Genomic DNA, 19,978 nt, shown 5'->3' on the forward strand with positions numbered 1-19,978 from the left:
AATATTATATGCATATATTTAACTCCGGGGCTGGATCTAGACACATCAAATAAACGTTTCAGTTTAAAGCGTAAATGTAAACAGGGAAAACAGGCAGAGAAAAAGAGGGCTCCATGTCACCATCTGGTGGCACAATGTTATATCGCATATACAACGCATATAAATTGCTTTTTCTTAACCAGTCTAGCTGAGTCCCAGGTTTCCTAAGTAACTAATACATAAGCAGAAACATAAAACAGTGTGTGTAAGTGTGTGTAACTCTGTTTTATTAGCATGACCTGGCTTTAAAAAAAGAACGAATGAACATCCTCCCACTTTTTATTGCACTTCCAGTTGCCTCATAACATAGAATCACATTATAAATATGTGAGTTGCATTCTACAGTATGAATGGGAACCAGTTGTGGTGATTGTATTTGCAAGATATACCAGTACAGTGCTGACTTGCAGGCTGGAGAGTCGTCAGTGTGGATCCGACCTTGATTTAAAGAACAGGACTGTATGGCACATCCCTATTCAAAAGTAGAAATCCTTGCTTTTATTCACCAAGAGGCTCTACTGAAATTGACCATTTGCACTGAAAGTATCTGTCTGAGGCATGTCTGTGGGAACAATGAGGAGACTGAAAAATTACTTTCTTTTGGAATTGCTCATCTGTAGAATATAATACTGTCTTCTCCCTGTTGCCAAACTTCCACACACGGGCAGTTCATAAATAACTTTTAAAAGTACCATCCAAAATACCTCTTATTTTCTGCAAGCAGGGCCTCAATTGCCCTCTTCCAGAGGAGAGAAGCCAGGAGGACCATGAGGTTCTTTTTATGTGGAAACAAATATAAAATGCATATGTACTGGGGGATGAACACAGTGCTGTCAAATCCAGGCAGTTAAAAACTCAAGAGTCTCTCCCTTTTGAATCGTAAACTTTCCAAGACCAGGGTACGCAAGGGCATCCAGTCTCTGAAAAGAACTGCTGCTTGACGGCTACTTTAAAATGTCACCATTGTGCTGGCTGTATGAAGAGCACTGGGTTTAGAATAAAACAAAGGGTGGTATTCAACTAGGTTTTACTCATTGAAATTAATGGACCTAGCTAAGGTCCCATCTGCACCGTACATTTAAAGCCGTAGGTATCAGACTGCTCTAAGCAGTTGTGTTTTCCCACAAAGGATCCTATCCCCCTCACAGAGTGGCAATGCCCAGACTTCCCTGGGAAGAAGGGTTGATTATTAAACCACTCTGGGAATTGTAGCCTCTCCTTCTGGCCCTTTCATGCTGTTGTCAAATGGATGGCCAGAAGCAGCCACGGCCAACGCAGGCACCACTGGCAGGATCCATTCATCCCTCTCACACATATTTTCAACCTGTGCAAACCCCCCTCGAGGAATGTGAAAAGAAGATTTCAAAATATCTTTTCTCGCAGTTCACAAACCTTGGCTTAGCAGGAAGGAGTGAACATGGCAGAGCGCAGATCACAGCTGCTGCACTCCTCACACAGTCATGCTGCTGTCACAGTACCCCAAGCTATTCCATGGTTTTGGCTTAGCATTATGTCAGAAGAACCCAGGCTCGTGGTTTTTCTCCCACAGACAAACCAGGAGCGGTAAACCAGCAGCAAACCTTGGCTACAGCTTGTGGGGTTTTTCTGGAGCAAGATAAACCATGAGCCTGGGTTCAGATGTGACACAAAGCCAACTCATGACTCAGCCACAAGTGGTACAGCAGCAGGAGGAGGACCCAAGAGATATTAGCCACAATCACAATCCTATGCTCCAGAAACCTGCATGTTCCTTGTTAAGACTAAGCCAAGGTTTGGCTTAGCCTAATATGTGAACCAGGTCAAGTATAATTTTATCAACTTTTGTAATTCTATAAACCTAAGTCGTTTTTTCTTCCATTTCTTTCCCCCCCCCCCCCACCACAGATTGGTTACGCCACTCCACTTTCACTGATTTTTTATGACTGCAATCTTTTTTTTCTTTTTTAATGCCCTTCTGTTCAAGAACTACTCATAACTGCACCCCTCATGAGCATTTCATTCTCATGCCCCCGCCCCCACACTTTTGGGATTTCCTTATCTTGCTTTAACAAAAAGAAAGAAACGAAGAATGTCAGCTTTGCTTTACTCTCCTATAATAAAAGTTCACAGCCTTTAATCATTACCAGCAATATTAGTGGCACACCAGTGTTTACATCCTAAATATGCTTCTAATTTTCCCAGTCAAAGGCAAGTTGTTGGTGATATCTTAATGTTTTGTTCGTTTTAGGCAGTTAATGCCAAACTTCAAGGTTATGATCTTGAACGGAATATTTCCCAGATGTGTGGTAAAGTGAAAGGTGGCACACCTAACAGAACCTGACTTCCTATCTATGTTAGTCTAACTTAGGTGAATTTTAAGTCAGGCTTAATTAAAGAATGAGCCCCGACAAGCTTTCACCTTTGCAATGGCTTGAGATGAAAGGTTCAAGATTGTGTGCATGGTAACATAATCCACATGTAGGAACCAGCTGTCACAGTCTGCATAGTTTATAGCGCCCCCTTAACCAGTCTCTTGTCCAAGCTAAGATGTCTTGGGAGAGCTAAACTATGCACATATATTATTGGATTTAGGGCCTTTCCTTCCTCTCACTAAAGTGGCTTGCAAAGACCCTATTAACTTCTGTGATCTGTGTGATTCTGGAATATGCTCTTCAATAAATGTCCAAATGATCCAGTCCTAATCAAGCTTACCTAGAAGTAAATTCCACTGAACTCAGAGGGCCAGCCGGAACCCAGTCAATTCTGAACAATAGCTATTGCTGGGGAAAGTAACTAAAAATTTAAGGTATATAGTAGAGGACAAACAAAAGGCTTGTTTTCAGCTGATGGCAAAGATTTGTGATTTTGCTTGCAGTAAACAAGTTTCCTGTGCATGTATTATTTATTCAATTTATATCCTGCTCTTGCTTCTGAAGGAGCCCAGGGCAGCAAATACATCGGTGCAACTTTTTTTAAAGCATTCTAAAAACAATTTCAAATATTTTCTCAACTGATGTTTCCAGGGCTGCCGGGAACTGTAGTTTTCAGCCATCAATAGCCTGAATAAACAGGAATGTTTTGATTTTCCTCCTGAAAGTCTCTAATGTGGGAGACAGAAACATTTCACCATAAAGAAAGTTCCACGAATAGGGAGCCATCACTGAAAAGGACCTGTCACAGGTCAGTGCCAACCAGGCACCCACCCCCATTAATATATATTTAAATTGCTTTTTTACCACCTTTCACCAGAATGGCAGAAACACCATGAAACCACAAATACAGAAATTTTTTTAAAGTTTGAAATTAGAAGTCTGGTTCATTGTGTGCAGTTGGACTTTATCAGTTCTGTTCCAACAACTTCTGTAGAGCCTCCTAGCATACAGCAGGCTAAAAACCTAAATAAGTAAACAAAACTTGAGTTTGGAACTGAAAATGTCCCCGTGGCATTAGCCAGGGACTTTCAGCAGAAAACATATTGTTCACCCTAAATTTGCTAGAGAGCCAAATACGTTCTGTACAAATCATATTCTCCAAATCATAGTGTTGACATAATAGGGATCTTGCGCTGAAATGGATTTAAAGTGACTTGGGGTGAAACCACTCACTTCTATATCCAAGAAGATAATATTTACTCTGAAGTATTCAGTGGAGATACTTTGACTCAGAGATTCCAGTATGGCAGTGTCCCATCATAGTTGATAATGAACAGAAGAAGAAATCTTCTGGATCAGGCTCAAAGCCCATCTGGTCCAGCATCCTCTTCTCTCCATAGCCGACCAGATGCCTCTGGGAAACCCTCAAGGCAGGACCCAAACACAAGAGCAGTCTCGTCTCTTCTGTAGTTTTCAGCAACTGGTATTCTGACTGCTGAAAGAAAAGCAGACTTGGGGGAGAGCTACATTTGGTAAAGGGACGCGGGTGGTGCTGTGGGTTAAACCACAGAGCCTACGACTTGCTGATCAGAAGGTGGGCGGTTCGAATCCCCATGACAGGGTGAGCTCTCATTGCACGGTCCCTGCTCCTGCCAACCTAGCAGTTCGAAAGCACGTCAAAGTAGATAAATAGGGACCACTCCGGCGGGAAGGTAAACGGCGTTTCCGTGCTCTGCTCTGGTTCGCCAGAAGCGGCTTTGTCATGCTGGCCACATGACCCGGAAGCTCCCTCGATCAATAAAGCGAGATGAGCACCGCAATCCCAGAGTCGGTCATGACTGGACCTAATGGTCAGGGGTCCCTTTACCTTTACCTTTTACATTTGGTAAAGCACATTGGATTACACTTTTTCACTGAGGCTAAGGTAAATTAAGTTCATGCTTAAGTTCTATGATACTCAAGTAAGCATGGATAGAACTGGGCTTTGTTTTCCATGTAAATGCTTGAAATCTGTGTGAAAAGGTTCTGTATTAGGAAGAGGGTCTTCACCTTATTTCTGAAAGGAGGAAGTAGAATTATTGTGGCTAGCCGAGACATGGGGCAACAGGCTTGCGCAATCAGACCATGAGGTCCACTGCACAGAATGCAATGACTGCCTATCATCTGAGGCTATTGGAAAGCAAGCTGGTAAAGCGATACAGAAGTAGACTGGCGCATAATGAGATCTGGAGGGGGCACAAAACAATTGTGCTCTTCAGACAGGCCTTCCAGATTTCCCAGCAAGACTTGAAACTTTGCCGTCCTGCTTTCGGTTCTGGTTTTTTTGTTTTGTTTTGTTTTAATGAGGTGTTGAAAGAATGTTTAGGGAAATGGTACTTATTGTTATTACATCAGAGTGAATGTTAAAGCATTTGCTCCGGGGAGACAAGCCACATGATCCAGACAAGCGGTTGGGTATAAAAGATGAAAATACTGAGAAAGACATATGTCAGGTGCATGCAGTATAGTGCGCAATTGTTTACATATGTGTCCGAGAGTCAGCGGTCTTGGGTTGTTTTTATTACAATTGCATAGGGAGCGTGGAAAGGCACCTTGTTAACCAAAGCGTAGCAATGAGCAGTTTTTTTGAACCACAGCAAGTTGCCATTGGGGTGCAGAGATCTCATCAAAGTTGAAGAGGAAGTCAATAAAAACTACAGCCAAGTCCACTATGTCTCCATGACCCGTAGAAATTCATTACGCTCTTATTCTGATTGAGATAAAGGATATTTACTTTATTGGAAGGCGTGTCCTGTCCGAATAAAGGAAACTGCTTTATACTGAGTCACAGCATTGGCGCATCTAACTCAGTGTTGTCTGCAGTGACAGGCAGAGACTTTCCAGGATTTCAGAAATGGTTCTCTTGCAGGCCTACCTGGAGATTCTGGGACATTCGGCCAGCAAAACAGAAGCTGTGTCACTATCATGGACCATGCTGAGGAGGGCTGCAGTGAGGAGGAATGGTGGGAGCCTCCCCCTGCTCCTGATCAGGATCCTGAATCTTCCCAGGAGCAGGAGGACAGTATGGATTTGGAACAGCGGTTTGCAGAGGGACATAGTTCAGAAGGCAGAAGCTGGGAAATACTGGATGGGGAACAGCTAGGAGAAGCACTGGGAGAGAGAGGGTTAACACTGTCTCTGGAAAGCATTCATCCGCTCAGCCCAAGGTCAAAGAGCAGCTAAGGTGGCAGCACAGAAAGCACAGTGGTTATGAGGTCAGGTTACAAGACGCGGTAGTGACGTGGGTGACTAGGGAGGAAGCGGGTGGAACCCTTAATTGGGAGCACCTTCATTCCTATGAATAGATTCTTTGTTCTCTCGCTGTGATCATTAAAGTTTCTAACTGGTAAGAAGACTCCTTTCCCTTTGTTCTGCTTATATACTGCCAAAGCGGGGAGGAAGCTGATTCCCTGAAGCCTGACAGCCATTGAGCTGCAGCCCTTCCCCCAAGACATAAGACCCTAGGAAGCTATCTGCCTTACACTGAGTCAGGCTGTTGCTCCATCTTGCTTCGTATTATCTACACTAACTGACAGTGGTTCGCCAAGGTTTCCAGCTCTAGCTGGAGATCCTAGGAATTGAATCTGGGGCCTTCTGTGCGCAAAGCAGGTGCTGTACCACTGAGCTACAGTCCTTCTCATACAGCCGCACTTCCTAGCAGTTTCAAGAAGATATCAGCAGTGCAACTAGGGGATGAAAACCCATCTCATCAAAAATGGAGTGTTTCAGTTCAGTTATTTCTAAATGGTTTCATTTCTGATCACCTTTTTTTGGATGACCAGTCAGTCAAGCAGATGAATTTGTACAGAGAGAGGCAAAAGAGAGTAGTGGGCTGACTTCATTTTGCGAAAGTGACAGCAAATTGGACAATAGTGAGTTATCCAGGCCTTGTAAATGCTAGAACACAATCTAATTTAAGGAGAGATCTAATTCAAGGAGAGAGGAGAGATCTGCGCCTTGTGTGGGTCAAGGGAAAGAAGACAGCAAAGACGGCTGTCTTGCAGCAACAGGCAGCAATAGGCAAAGGATACACTAAAAGTGATTCAGAGGACTGGAATGATTTTGCATCATTAACTTTTAAGTGGGGCACAGCCGGAGGATTAATAATGCAAGTTCCAATAACCCCAAGGCCTCAGTTTTTAGCATTGCCTTGAGCTCCTGAAATATTTAACTGGTAGGTGACCATCTGGTAAGATAACATAGTTTTGACTAAGTATGTAGCGATCTAAGAGAACTGATAAGAAGCCCTCCCTGAAGTAGCTCTGCTGCAGGGAACCTGCACCCTCTCAAACCTGTGCCTGTCTTTTGACTTCTTAACACAACAGCTGCTTTATCAGTGGTGCTTGTCACCCAGTTGCTCCGAAGGGAATGGAGGGGAAGGGGGTTTCTGGTCAGACTCCTAATTGGATTACCATTAAGTTGGGCTAGCCCACCAACCAAATAGTTCATAGAGAGGGCTTCAGGAATTTTACAGCTAGTGATGCAAATAAAATATACATTGGGGTTAGGCATGTTTATGTTTGCAATCCTTAGGGGTTTTAAGTGAGCTGATAAAAAGGGAGGAGAACAATTGAAAGTTGGAACCATTTGTGAATGTTGCTCCATAAGAAAAATTCAAAAATCCGTAAGTGGATTGTGGGGGACATGTCTCTAGATGTAAATCACTTTCCATCTTCTTTAACTCTCAGACTCAGAGCTGCCGATAAGGAACAAAGCACGGATGATGCCCAACTTGTGGTATGAGTGCAGCATGTGTGATACATGGCAGGAGTGTGTGTCACATCTGAGTAAGAACCACACACCTGGGAACTGGCTGTCCCATTCTGTGCTGATTCCTGGCTCAGAAGACTTGGAGCACACCTAGGCAGATTGGGGTTGCATACATGCAGTTCATCATCATCATCATCATTTTATTTGTAATCCACCTTTCCACAGTTAAAACAATGCTCAAGGCGGCTTACAATATGAAAAAATTCACATGGTTACAAACATAGCAAAGTAGTCATAAAGATAAATAAAACACATCAAAAACTACATAACCAAACTGAACAATTTCCACATAAAAATAAAGATATGAAAAATTAATTTCAATAACAGCAAAAACTCCCGACAAAACTTCCCTCCAAATACCCCAGTCCTTGCTGGGTGGCAGCAGCAGAAGCAGCAGTTCTTATGAAGCCTCTCAGGTCCCGCCCTGGGCCAGGTAGAGAGAGGCAGGAATGGGGCCCTCGGTCTCCCAGCAGGTCAGACTAGATGGCGCATTCTTGTGCTTTTGACTAGCATTATGGGACACTTCCCGGCATACACCAAAAAAGGGCTGGCTACTGCTAAACCAAGGAAAGTAGTTCTGTGAAGGAGTTGGGGACCTTCAAGAGAGAATTCTTAGCATCCTCACCAGACTATAATTCCTAGGCTTATTGCACTGTGGGGAGGCTATGACAATATATACCAGTTGTAGTGCAGATGTGCCCTTGTGTTACTCATGACCCATGAATTCATGAGGTGGCAAAGCTACTGGCTGCCTAATTTAACATGGTCTGATCTTACTTGCCCTAATGCAGTGGCAGCTCTTAGTACTTATTGCTGAAGAAAGCAAACAAGAAGTACCAAACATGGCATGGAGAATTAGTTGAAAAGTAAACCAAGGCAGATTTGTCAATTTGTTTCAGCTGGAAGCAGTGCTCATTCTTCTTCATCTGACAGTCATTCCAGCATGGAATGACTAACGCTACTGGACCGAGTCACTTAAGAAATATTCACTTGCTTACTCAAATGAGCCCACCCATGAGAGTGACTGCGAAGAGTACGCAGCAACACTATTGAGAAAAGGGTGCATCTAATTTTGGGCCCAGAATACGCTCTTGCTACTTTCCCGCTGTGAAGGCGAACAAAACAAATATATCCGACAAGTATCTTTGGTTCTGTTTCTTATTTGCCTTTGAAGCTCTCTCTTGCTTCATACCCAAAAGCTAACGATGCATTTAAAAACTACAAAGCAAGCCACTTGCAAGGGAGAGAGTAATACTTAACACATATATTGAATACTAGCTTAACCTCAGCTACCAAAAGCCAACAAACAGAAGAACACAGTGCTTTCAGAATATCCTCACATGCAAAGTCTGAAGTCTCTAGAGCAGGGATGGGCGGCCTCTAACCTCTAGTCCTCCAGGTGTTCCTAGACTGCAGCTCCCATCATCCCTGACCGTTGGCTTCGCTGGCTATGGCTGATGGGATTTGGAGTCTAACAACATTTGGAGGGCTACTATCCCTGATCTAGCAGAGCATTAAGGATAGCTGTGAATAAATTTCTCCACACTCTTGCAATCCTCACTGGGCAAACCGCTGGGCATAACTATGACTCTTTAGAAGTCAAAAGTCACTTATTGCCATAACTACTGGGTGACCCTGTGCATGATCCTGGTGGAAACGAGTGTATCTTTTGCTACATGCCAGACAAACACTGTGTTTTCTTTCTGATATTAAACTAAACAAGCACTCTGATCAATCATCCTCCCTTCTGTGGGTAAGTTCTAAACTTTCTTTAATGAAGTTGTTGGCATCCATCTGTCTCAAGAGACAATGGAGTGTTCCTTCAGGGGTGAAGTCGAACTCCTGCGTTAGCAGTGCCAAAGTGACCTCCCTGGGGCACAAAGGACAATTCTTGGTTCATTTTAGGACAAGATTCCAAGCTCATTTCATAATCTGATGATATTCAATTGATGCTGCGAAGCAGAAAGCCTGTTCCATAATATCTAATGCACTCCCAATTTTGCAAATATCTGAAATGGGAATTGAACTAAAAATGAAACCAGTTATTTGCAAGTATTTGAATTATGAATGCATAACCATTTGCCCGTGGGCTCTGTAACATTTTCAAATATTGATTTAAATGAAGAAGTGGGATCACCTATGAAAACAAACTGTTAATAATGTGAGTTGCATCTACTGAAAAGTTGAAAAATGGTTCATGCTTTTAGAAATATTCCAAGAGAACATTTATTCTACCCACAGTTGATAGTTGTTGGTTTTCTTTCTTTTTATGAGGGGGGAAAATGACACCACACAAATCTGGATTTATTTATGTGAACTTTGTTCCCTTTCTTGTCATGTATAAATGTAGGATCTGCTGAATAGCATCCTCCAAGCACTCATGATTTTGGAAGGGCATCCTGTCCTATAAGTAAGGAGAAAAATAGCAATTACTCCTGCCTGTCAGACAAAATTATTAAAATGCAGTGTGACACTTTGTTTTATAGAGATCAGGATTCATCAATGTGGTACTTTCCAGAAGTTGAAGCCCCAGCCAGCACAGCCAATCACATAATCAGTCTTGGGTTAAGAAACTGGGTGCTAAGCAGGACTGGAGAGGTCCTGGAACTGTGGTTCTTTTTGAATGCCACTAAGAATAGGATGTACTAGGAGAAAGGACCTAGGTGGACCAGGGGGGTGGACCTACCATGGACCTGCAAAGCTCTTGGAATCCCCCACTCCTAGTTGAGGGGCTCTTGCCAAAGGACTCCCAGAGGCCTGGTGCCACCCATGAACAAATTGTTCCTGGATCTGGGAACTGATCTTCCTTGAATGCTATAATATGTAGATTTCCTGAAAATTCAGTCGATAGACCAGTAGTACTAGCCTATGTAGTAGTTTGCTGTTTTAGCAAATTGCTATTTCATCACCAGCCTTTGACTCTTTCCACAGTTGCCTGTGATTTTTTCCAAATGCATTCAGTTTGCTTGTCAATATTTTTTGAAAAAATGTGAGCGCAAAGAAGTTAGGAAACAATGTGCACAACCACATAGGGCTCTTGCTAATGATTCCCCTTTGTGGGGCAAGATGACCAGCCATTCTTTCTCTCCCTTGTCATTTTGTGTAATGAGTACTTGCTTTAACTATAAAAGGCCAGTTGATTTTAAGGTAAGTATATTTGGCTCCTCTGGGGAACATGCTTCAGACTTCAGGGACCTATAAAGCGAGCACATGTAATGTCCACAGGGCATATCTCATGTTGATATTTGGAATGTTTCTAATTATAATGAGTTGGGAATGATTCAGGCACTGAGAACCATGCTTTTACAGTGGATGTGGTCAAGTGGGATTTACCATAATTGTTGCAGTTTACAGAGTTCCGACTGCAAAAGAAAACCCTCAGTGTGCTATCTGTCTTAAAACAATTATAGAGACCACAAGTGTGTGTTCCCAAAATTCCACAGGGAGCAAACATGAATTGAGCAACTACTGACGAGAATTGGTAACATTGTTTTATTGCTTTTTTGCTTGTTGTCGATGTCGTCTTCTGTTTTACACATCTAGCAGAGGTAAATGCTTTTTATCATTAAAACCGCTGTTCCCAGCTTTTATTATCTGAACCTTCCTGGGGACCTCAGAGCCTTAGAGACTGTGAGCCTTCACAATCACTAAAATCAATCAGAAACACCAGCTTAATGCAACCACACTTGCACAGGTCAAATGGCAAGAGCCTGAGTAGATGTGTCCGTGCCCCCTCCTCCTTCCTTGGTTGCAGCATCACAGATGTAGAAAAACTAAGAAGGTGGTGCACCCAGTTAGCAGGGATCCAAAAGAACAGAATCAGTGATGATCGGGAGTAGAATTCCCCTCTGATGTGCACAAAGCATTTTGGGATTCCCTTTTCTTTTTTTCTTTTTTTTAATAAATCTTGTTTTGTACCTATGCTAGTCTGTAACCTTTGTGGTTATAAGACTTCCTTGCATTGGAGGTTCATTGGAATCATTTACAGTGGTACCTTGGGTTAAGAACTTAATTCGTTCTGGAGGTCCGTTCTTAACCTGAAACTGTTCTTAACCTGAGGTACCACTTTAGCTAATGAGCCGCGCCACCGGAGCAAGATTTCTGTTCTCATCCCGAAGCAAAGTTCTTAACCCGAGGTACTATTTCTGGGTTAGCGGAGTCTGTAACCTGAAGAGTCTGTAACCCAAGGTACCAATGTATTCATTTACCACATTTGTATCTCAGCTTTCATCCAAGGAGCTTAGGACATTCAACAAGGAATAAGCCCGTTGTATGCATGCAACTACCATGAGAGCCACTGTGGAGTAGCAGGTAGAGTGTTGGCCAAGGGTATGGCAGATCAGGGTTCATATCCCTACTCAACCATGAAGTTCACTAGGTGATCTTGAGCCAGTCAGTCAGCCAAATTTACCTCACAGGGTTGCTGTGGGGACAAAATAGGGAGGAAGGGGACAATGTACAGCACATTGAGCTCCTTGGTGGAAAGGTAGAGTAGAAATAATAAATAAACCTGTGGTGACTCAAGCCCCCTTGAGTCCCAGACTGGGGAGTAAAGGTGGGGTGTACTGTAAATAAATTGTTGACATCCAGCTGTCTCAAGAAACAATGGAGTGTGCCTCTGTGGGTAAAGTTAGCAGCACTGAAGTGACCTCCCTGGGGTGCAAGCCTGGGCAGTGTGCATGGATGTCCTGGGCTGCCTAGATGACAAGACACCCTCCCCCCTTTCTCAGCCTCACTGATGTGGTCCAAAGGAAAACAGAGAAATAGGTTTGGCACCAGCTTGGCTGCTGGAAGGAGGCCTACAAGGCAACATCCAACCTTCTTAGAGAGTCCACTCTAGATTTGCGTATGGTTTGCTCCTTAGCCTTTTCTTCTTCTCAAGATATCCTGCAAGGCAGCAGAGCGTTAGGATCAGAGTTTTCCTTCTCCTAGATGGGCTACCTTCCTAGGCTGATGAGCCCCACCTGCCTCTCACTTTCTACAGCACATGCAGAAACTAATTCTTGACCATTGGACCAACTATTAGCCTCATCTGCTCCATCCACCAGAGCCTGCGGGGGAAGTTGCTAAGTCACTGAGGATTTGAGAACAATTGACTACTCTTGCCTCATTTAGCCAGCCAGTCGAAGCCATTTCCCAGGATGTGGCCACTGTTGCATGCTGGTAGTTTCTAGGAGCCACAGGTGAGAACTGAGTGCAGCGTAGGACCAAAGGTGGGCAAACTACCTCAGAAGGAGTATGACGTGTCCCCAACCAGAGCTACCACCCCTCCCCTAACACCCCGTAAAAGGTAAAGGTAAAGGTAAAGGTAAAGGTACCCCTGCCCGTACGGGCCAGTCTTGACAGACTCTGGGGTTGTGCGCCCATCTCACTCAAGAGGCCAGGGGCCAGCGCTGTCCGGAGACACTTCCGGGTCACGTGGCCAGCGTGACATCGCTGCTCTGGCGAGCCAGAGCCGCACACGGAAACGCCGTTTACCTTCCCGCTGGTAAGCGGTCCCTATTTATCTACTTGCACCCGGAGGTGCTTTCGAACTGCTAGGTTGGCAGGCGCTGGGACCGAGCAGCGGGAGCGCACCCCGCCGCAGGGATTCGAACCGCCGACCTTTCGATCGGCAAGTCCTAGGTGCTGAGGCTTTAACCCACAGCGCCACCTGCGTCCCACTTCCACCTGCATCCCCGTACACCCCAATAAATAATGATAATAACGATGATGATATGTTAAGGGGAGTGTTGAAAGGTTAAATTCAGGACAGGGGTACGCATACAAGGTCCCAGTCTGGCGGTGGGTTGTTTATCAGATCTTCACCAACTAAGGACCTTTCTGCACTTACCATATACAGTTGCTGTTGAACCCAGAGTTTTTAAGAATGAATTTGTAGCTGATGGTCTGTTCCTTTGGTCACATGTCACTGTTACTACAGAGTGAGTAAATGGCTTTCATTTCCATACGAGATGCGAGTTGTTCCTAAACTGAGAAAAGTGAATAGGCTGTAGTCGCACCCCTTATTTACTCTCGTATTCCTTCAGCCAGCAAATGTCAGAGAATGAGAACGTGCAAGAGGGCATTTGTGGTGTGTGTGTGTGTGTGTATGAATGATGCCTAGCATTCTCAAATTTTAATCTTGTAGATTAGAAGGGAAACTCTGCGTACACCTCAGCTATGGTGAACTAGCTTATTGTAATGACATTTTGTCTGCAGTTAATGACTGATGTCATGGGGAAGCACTTCAACTTACTGTCTCTTATCTACCAAATCTCTCCTCTGAACTGAGCTCACAGCTTGCACCGGTCAAAGGGAAGCGGTGTCTTCCATGATACGCCCACCAGCCCCTTCACTCAGAAGCTGGGATGATGCTTGCACACATGCCACGTGAATTAAAATATTAAGCAGACCTTACAGATCTTTCACAAAAGCTGTATATTTTTTTACAGAAAAAGAAAAAGTGGAGGTGGGGGTAGTATGTCATTCCTGAACATTAGCTGAATAATGCCAGAAAATCTTGAGAATCTTTTTTAAAGCCCAGCAGCTATACCACTATAAATGATAAGTGCAGAAAAGTCCTTTCACAAAGGTGTTGGGTTTTTTTAAAAAGGCAAGTCCAATGGAATGCTCTAAGAAACCTCCCTGCAAGCAAGAATTCTGGACAGAGATCTAGTGACTAAGATTCATGGCTGAAAGGGGGTTTGAACCCAAGCGTCCCTGGATTTGTACTCTGCACTGTTACTTTCGCTTGGCTTGAATATTTTCCAGAAGTGAAACTTTCAAAATATTTTGTTGTTTGGGTTAAGCAAGCACAGTGTTGTTTTGAACATCTATGCATGGGATTAAACTCAGTTGCTGCATGAGCAAAACGAAGTCCATTCACACAACGGCACTTCCCACTCCCTGAACAGCAGAACTGAACAGGTTTAGGGGGTCCACATGGTGCATGCAAGGAGGCAGTCTTGTTGCACACAGAGACCTTGTTCCCTGTGTGCATACCGCACTTTGTGCTACATTGAATTCCAGCCAGTATTTTTAATATTTTACATTGGGTCCTATTATTCCCATTGAGAGCTAGTTTATAAATTACACAGAATGAGATGGGAGATCCTATGGTAGGAGAAGGTTTGGTATACCACTACATCACACACTTTTCAATTATGTCCCTAATTCTTCTTCTTCAACAACAAAATTATCCATATGTAGCCAGCTAACAAACCAGACTGACAGGTTTAGCATAGCGCTCTGCCCAATATGCTAGTTTATTGTGTGCAGGAAGTGTGTTTTTATGTAGGGAAACATGAAAAAATAAGACAGACACACATGCAACCTGAAACGGTAGATCCCAGAATTTCATCACCTCTGGCAAGTACTTTATTCTGCATAATATGTAGAACAGCTGAGGTCTGGATCTACCGAGAGGCAAGAAGGAGAAATGCCTTGTACATCTGATATTTTGTGCTATTTTCAGAGAGCTATTTGGGACCAAACTGTATGTGACATTAATTGCGTGGTTTTCTCTTGAGTGCAAGCATTTCTTTCATAAAATGGCAATCTGGATCAGGGCCATGACTTGGGAGGTAAGTTCACCCCTGCATCTGATATTTTCATTGGCTGGGTCGGGGGGAGGCAAAGGTATTGAGGCTACAGGGGAGGCAAAGGGTTAATGCCTCCTATCACCCACATCAGGGTTCTGATCTGGATTAGGTCATCCCCACCCTGCCAATTTGTGAAAGAAAAATTGAAGGACAAATGTCATCTGTAGCTTGGACTTAGGAGCTTTTATTGTGGGTTTGGGGAAACTTTTGACCCTCCAGATGTTGCCGTACTACAACTCCCATAATCCCTACCCATTGGCTGTGATTGCTGAGGCTGATGGACATTGTACTTCAACATCATCTGGAAGCCCTGAAGTTCCTCACACCTGCTTTGCAGCATTATTACTAAGAGAAATAAAGTTTTAAGTGGATATCGTTACTTCAGGCATCAATATCTCCAGCCCTAGTAAAGAAATAGTAAACTGACAACTTAAAAAAAAAAATCAATAGGAACTTTGTGGGAAATTGTGAAACTATTTAAGATCTGTCTTCCAAACCCATAGCTTATACAACATTACTGCAGTCTAATGATGTGTTTTACACTATTTTACAGAATAGTGTCCTCACATGCTTTCTGTTATAGTTTGTACTTTTGTAGACATGCTTCTTCAATCCAGCCCTCCAGGTTTGGAAACTGACAAGATAAGGCCCAGATCCTGACTTTCCTTTAACATGCAGGCAAATGGCTCAAACACTCAGACATGTCAGGCATGTAGTTGTTTGCTGCTTTTCATGATTTATATCCTGTCTTTCATTCTAATGCCTTTTTACAGTGGTTTGCAACAAGTTGCAATAGTACAAAAAATAGCAGCCAATATTTGCACATACATACACAGGGCAGCAGCGCGTACAGCTCTGGCTGATGAATACAGCTTTCCTTTCTTTGGTTTGCAGTCCCAGGGCAACTGTTGCTTGGAATCTTTCTTTCTTTCTTGAGTCGTATCTGCATTATGCTAGATGGACTGATGATTCCTTTGCGGATCCAACTAGTCCGGCATCCTAAGTTTTATAATCTCTTGAAAGAATACTGATGTTCTGTTTAAGGTATGGTCTGCCTTAGTGAAGAATTACAAATTCTCCGGGAAGAGTTCTTGAGTGATTTGACAAACTGCTGCAGATTCTAGAGGCTTTAGGGTTTCATGTATGTTGTGGTATTGTGAAACTGAACAGAAAATATCAACGATTGTCAGGTTGAGCCATATAGACGTCATTCATGTAAGCCCAGAAATTCTCGTCAAGGTTCTAAGAACCAGTGAAGACTGTAAGAGTAAGAGTGAACAGTCTTCAGGAGAGTAAGTTAAGAGTTTTGAAGCATGACTCCTAAGTTAGAAAGTGTTTGCCATTTTCTGTAAGCTTTTGTTATGCCTGTTGGTTAAAGGTCTGACATTACATAAGGAAAATGAAACCACACTTTTGTTCACTCTACTTTTATCTCCACCACCTTCACAACACCCTTTTCCTGTTACCCCCAAGAAATTTTGACTGAGCCAATGCAACCTACGGGATTATGGGGAGGGATTTGAGTCCAGCTCTCCCATGCTGATACCTAACCTTTGAATTTTACCACTCTTTGAGAGTTGGCCTCAGAAGCCACAATGCCCACAATCCTGATCCATCTCACTTTTTGCCAATTAAGCTACAAATGCAGTGTAGCCTAACAGTACATAGTGTGCACCTTGCAGGTCTAGACCACAAACCAACACAGTTGATGCAATGAAACCCCAAGGTCAGGGCTTGTGTTTGGAGTAGAACAGGGTGGAGATAACTTGGAGTGTTAAGGTAAGCAGGAGGGGAGAGTTGAAGGAAGTGTGGAGGGATTTTGTCAATGGACAGTTGGAAAAGGAAGACAGGGGCAGGTACAGGGGACTAGCCAGGTGCAGATGGGTTTAGAGCAGGAATGGGATGGGAAACTTGTGGTCCTCTGGATGTTGTAGGATTTCAGCTCCCATTAGCCCCAGTCAACTTGGTCAATGATTTGGGATGATTGGGAGTTGTAGTCCAACAACATCCGCTGACCTTCAGGTTCTCCATTCCTGGTTTGGTAGATTGCTGGTCCTGATTGCATCCACCCCAGATTTCAGTTTACTGCGGATTTGTTTTCATAGTTCATTAAAACTCTGCCTTTTGTTTACTCTGGGGAATTGTGAACCCAGTCCATAAAGGGTTTGCAGTGTTGCTGATGCAGCTAGACTGTGACAGCATCATATCTGGTTTGATTTAAACAAGCAGAGTGGAACACATTCACATTTCATTCCTGTGGCATACAGTGTAAATGTGATAACTTCACTTCTGATGAGCTTCTTCTAGGTTACCTAAAACTATAAGGCTATAAAGGATAAATGTGAGGATGTGACCAAGTGTTTGTAGAAAAGTGTTGCATTGTGATATATTGTATTAAAATGCACTGCACAAGCCAAGCGGCTGGATCAAAGCAAAAGACATGGCTGGATCATTCCAGTCCGCAACACTCGCCAGTTTCAGATTTAAACAATCTGCTTTCCCACTCTACAGCACCCAGAAGTTTCACAAACATTTGAAAAATGATACTTTATTAGTCGATCCAACTGCAGTTTGTTTTAATGTGTTGCAATCCTTACAACTATAATATGATAAAAATATATAATTCAATTTTGAAACCGTTTGAGCATAAACTAATAAAATTCCTTGAAAATGCTAATGCTGTGAGGAATTAATCCAACCTGGCATTGCAACAGAAGCCACAACAAACAAACATGTCCTTATGAAATAATAGCTTGTGTTCTTCCCCATTTCTGTCTAACAAGTGAAGGACCAAAAGGATATCAATCACGACAGGGAAAAGATGCCAGCTAAAGCGACAGTGGGAAACAACTAGGCCGGCCCTGCCATTTGCCAACGGCGGATTGCAGCAGAGTGCACATAATCAGCCTGACCGTTTTCTCCTTCCTATTTAACAAAACTAGATTAAAATGGACAGAATTTTTTTTGCACCGTTCTTTTTGAGACTGCCATGCCATCTGTGAGTCAGATACCAGATGGCACCAGTCTGTCTGTATGGTGTTTAACATGTGATGGGCTCCATACCCCCATGACCATTGAACCACATAACTGTAGCGTTTCCAACAAACAGTGGCTCTGGAGTCCATTTTTTGAGCCAGTCCTTTCTGAAGATTGAGTTCCATTTGATTCTAACTGGAGAAGTCGGCACTCTGCCCTTCCTCCACCCTTAACAAAAGACTTTACTATATAGGAAAGTTGGCTTTGAAATTGATTCAAGGGCACAATCTGATTTAGGAAGGGTCTCATATATGACATGCCACTGTACTTGTCCTAATTCACACATAGTGTCTAGGGCAGCACAAAGGTCTCTTGAAATCTGTACCAATCCATCTCTTTTAGAAAATGTTACCAGCATTTAGAGATTTTGATTATATCAAGTGGTATAAACATTTTATAAATAAATGAATATGCAAGTTTTCAGACAGCTACTAAGACCAAAGAAGTATGTAGATTAGTGTTGATATATTTTGTGTTTGCGTGTATATGGCCAATAAAGCTAATCTGCTTTTTTAAGTGTGTATTTGGAAGTGCTGGACGTGTACGCACAGCCCATCCCTGTGAAACTTTGCCCATAGTTGTTGGAGGCGGGTGAGGGAAGCTAAACATATTTTATTATGAACAGACTGGAGTGGTTTTTCTGTTATCTGACTGAGCAAGACAATGTGTGGCATCAGAGTTAGCCTAACTATACTCCAGAATGTCAGACACGCTTGCCAAGAGTGGATGTATCAGCTTTATATGGCTGGGAGATTTAGTTTTATCTTAATGTCCTAAAAGGAATAAAGTGCTTACCACTGTTTCTGTGTTTTGGGATGACTCTGCCGCTCTATTGCCATATGCTATAGATTTAATTTAATGCTGTGGTTCCTATGTCTCTTTTGATAAATTTCGGTGAAAATCTACACTAAGAAGGGTTGAGCTATTTCAATATTTATGGAGTTTCAAATAGAGGAATAGGAAAGGAAACACGGTAATTGAAACAACATTTGTGTATATTCTTGCCGTGAAAGTTTCTGAAACGGGTTTGTCAGTCGCTCTGGATATTAACAGGATTTGAGTGAGGTTTGAAAAGATCCATTTTAATTCTAGCTCTTTATCATAGTTATCCAAAACATCCGCCCTTCCTGCCCCCCACTCTCTCTCCCAGCTTTAATGATGAGATTCCAAATCTTAGACCTGAACCATTCTCATTTTCCTTTTCCTTTTCTCCTTGGATTGTAGGCATATTGGAGATAACATCAGTGGAAATTGGAGTTGTAGCAGTTAAATCCATTAGCAGCAACTATTATCTAGCCATGAACAAGAATGGAAAAGTCTATGGTTCGGTAAGTATGTTTCTCTGCCTTTATTTATTTAATCTGTTGTATACTGTTCCTACGCTGGTCCTATTGTACTGAGTAGGACTGTTTTTGGAATTGGGCTGAAAGACAGTCTGCTAACTTGTTTTCAGAAGCAGTTGGTTTTTTGCATATATATATGTAATATATATATATATATATATATATATATATATATATATACCGGAGTAATATATCATCTCTGAACAAGTTTTGGCATAGATTATGGCATTTGATTTGAGGCCATGTTTACTGAAGTTTTAGACCACTGTTCTTCAACCATTGGTCTCCAGGTATTGTTGGACTACAACTCCCATCATCCTAAACCAATGTACCAATGGCCAGGGGAGTTGGGAGTTGTAGTCCCAAAACATCTGGGGACCCAAGGTTTGAAGAATATTGCTTTTAAAAAAATATAAATATCTAATCTTGATCCTCTTATCACCTCACCTCAATCTTCTTTCAAACCTTTTGCAGCCCTATTAAATTTCCCCAGTCTATTAATGCTCTGTATAGTTCAGAAAGCAACCCTTTTGCTCTATTTTTAGCCACCATTAAAATAGTTTCAAACATAGTGGTTTGAGAGCTCCTCCCCTTTTCTAGAATCATTAGCTCTATCATTTTCTGATGATCTACAACTCAGCCCAAGAAGATGTCATGAATCTGTGGCTGTCTGGCCAAGCCCCATAATTTGTTGGAATCCCCAGCTGGTCTCTTCCACTTCTCTCATGCCCAACTGTTTTAACCATATTGCCTCTTTAATGTAATGAACATTGCTAGGTTGTACCAGATGCTAAATGATACAGTAGCTCAGTAGTAG

The 19,978-nt window shown here is 42.7% G+C and overlaps 1 protein-coding gene across 1 annotated transcript in view; it reads left to right on the forward strand.

Annotated features, from left to right (window-relative positions):
* FGF10 (fibroblast growth factor 10) overlaps positions 1 to 19,978 on the forward strand; it is an 85,859-nt gene that overhangs the window by 55,354 nt on the left and 10,527 nt on the right. Inside the window, exon 3 of the mRNA XM_083703720.1 lies at positions 19,043 to 19,146. Within this exon, the coding sequence (XP_083559846.1) occupies positions 19,043 to 19,146 (104 nt within the window). The remainder of the gene's footprint in view (positions 1 to 19,042; positions 19,147 to 19,978) is intronic.

The sequence above is a fragment of the Podarcis gaigeae genome (assembly GCF_964106915.1).
Source record: "Podarcis gaigeae genome assembly, chromosome: 11".
In the NCBI taxonomy this organism is placed as follows: Eukaryota; Metazoa; Chordata; class Lepidosauria; order Squamata; family Lacertidae; genus Podarcis; species Podarcis gaigeae.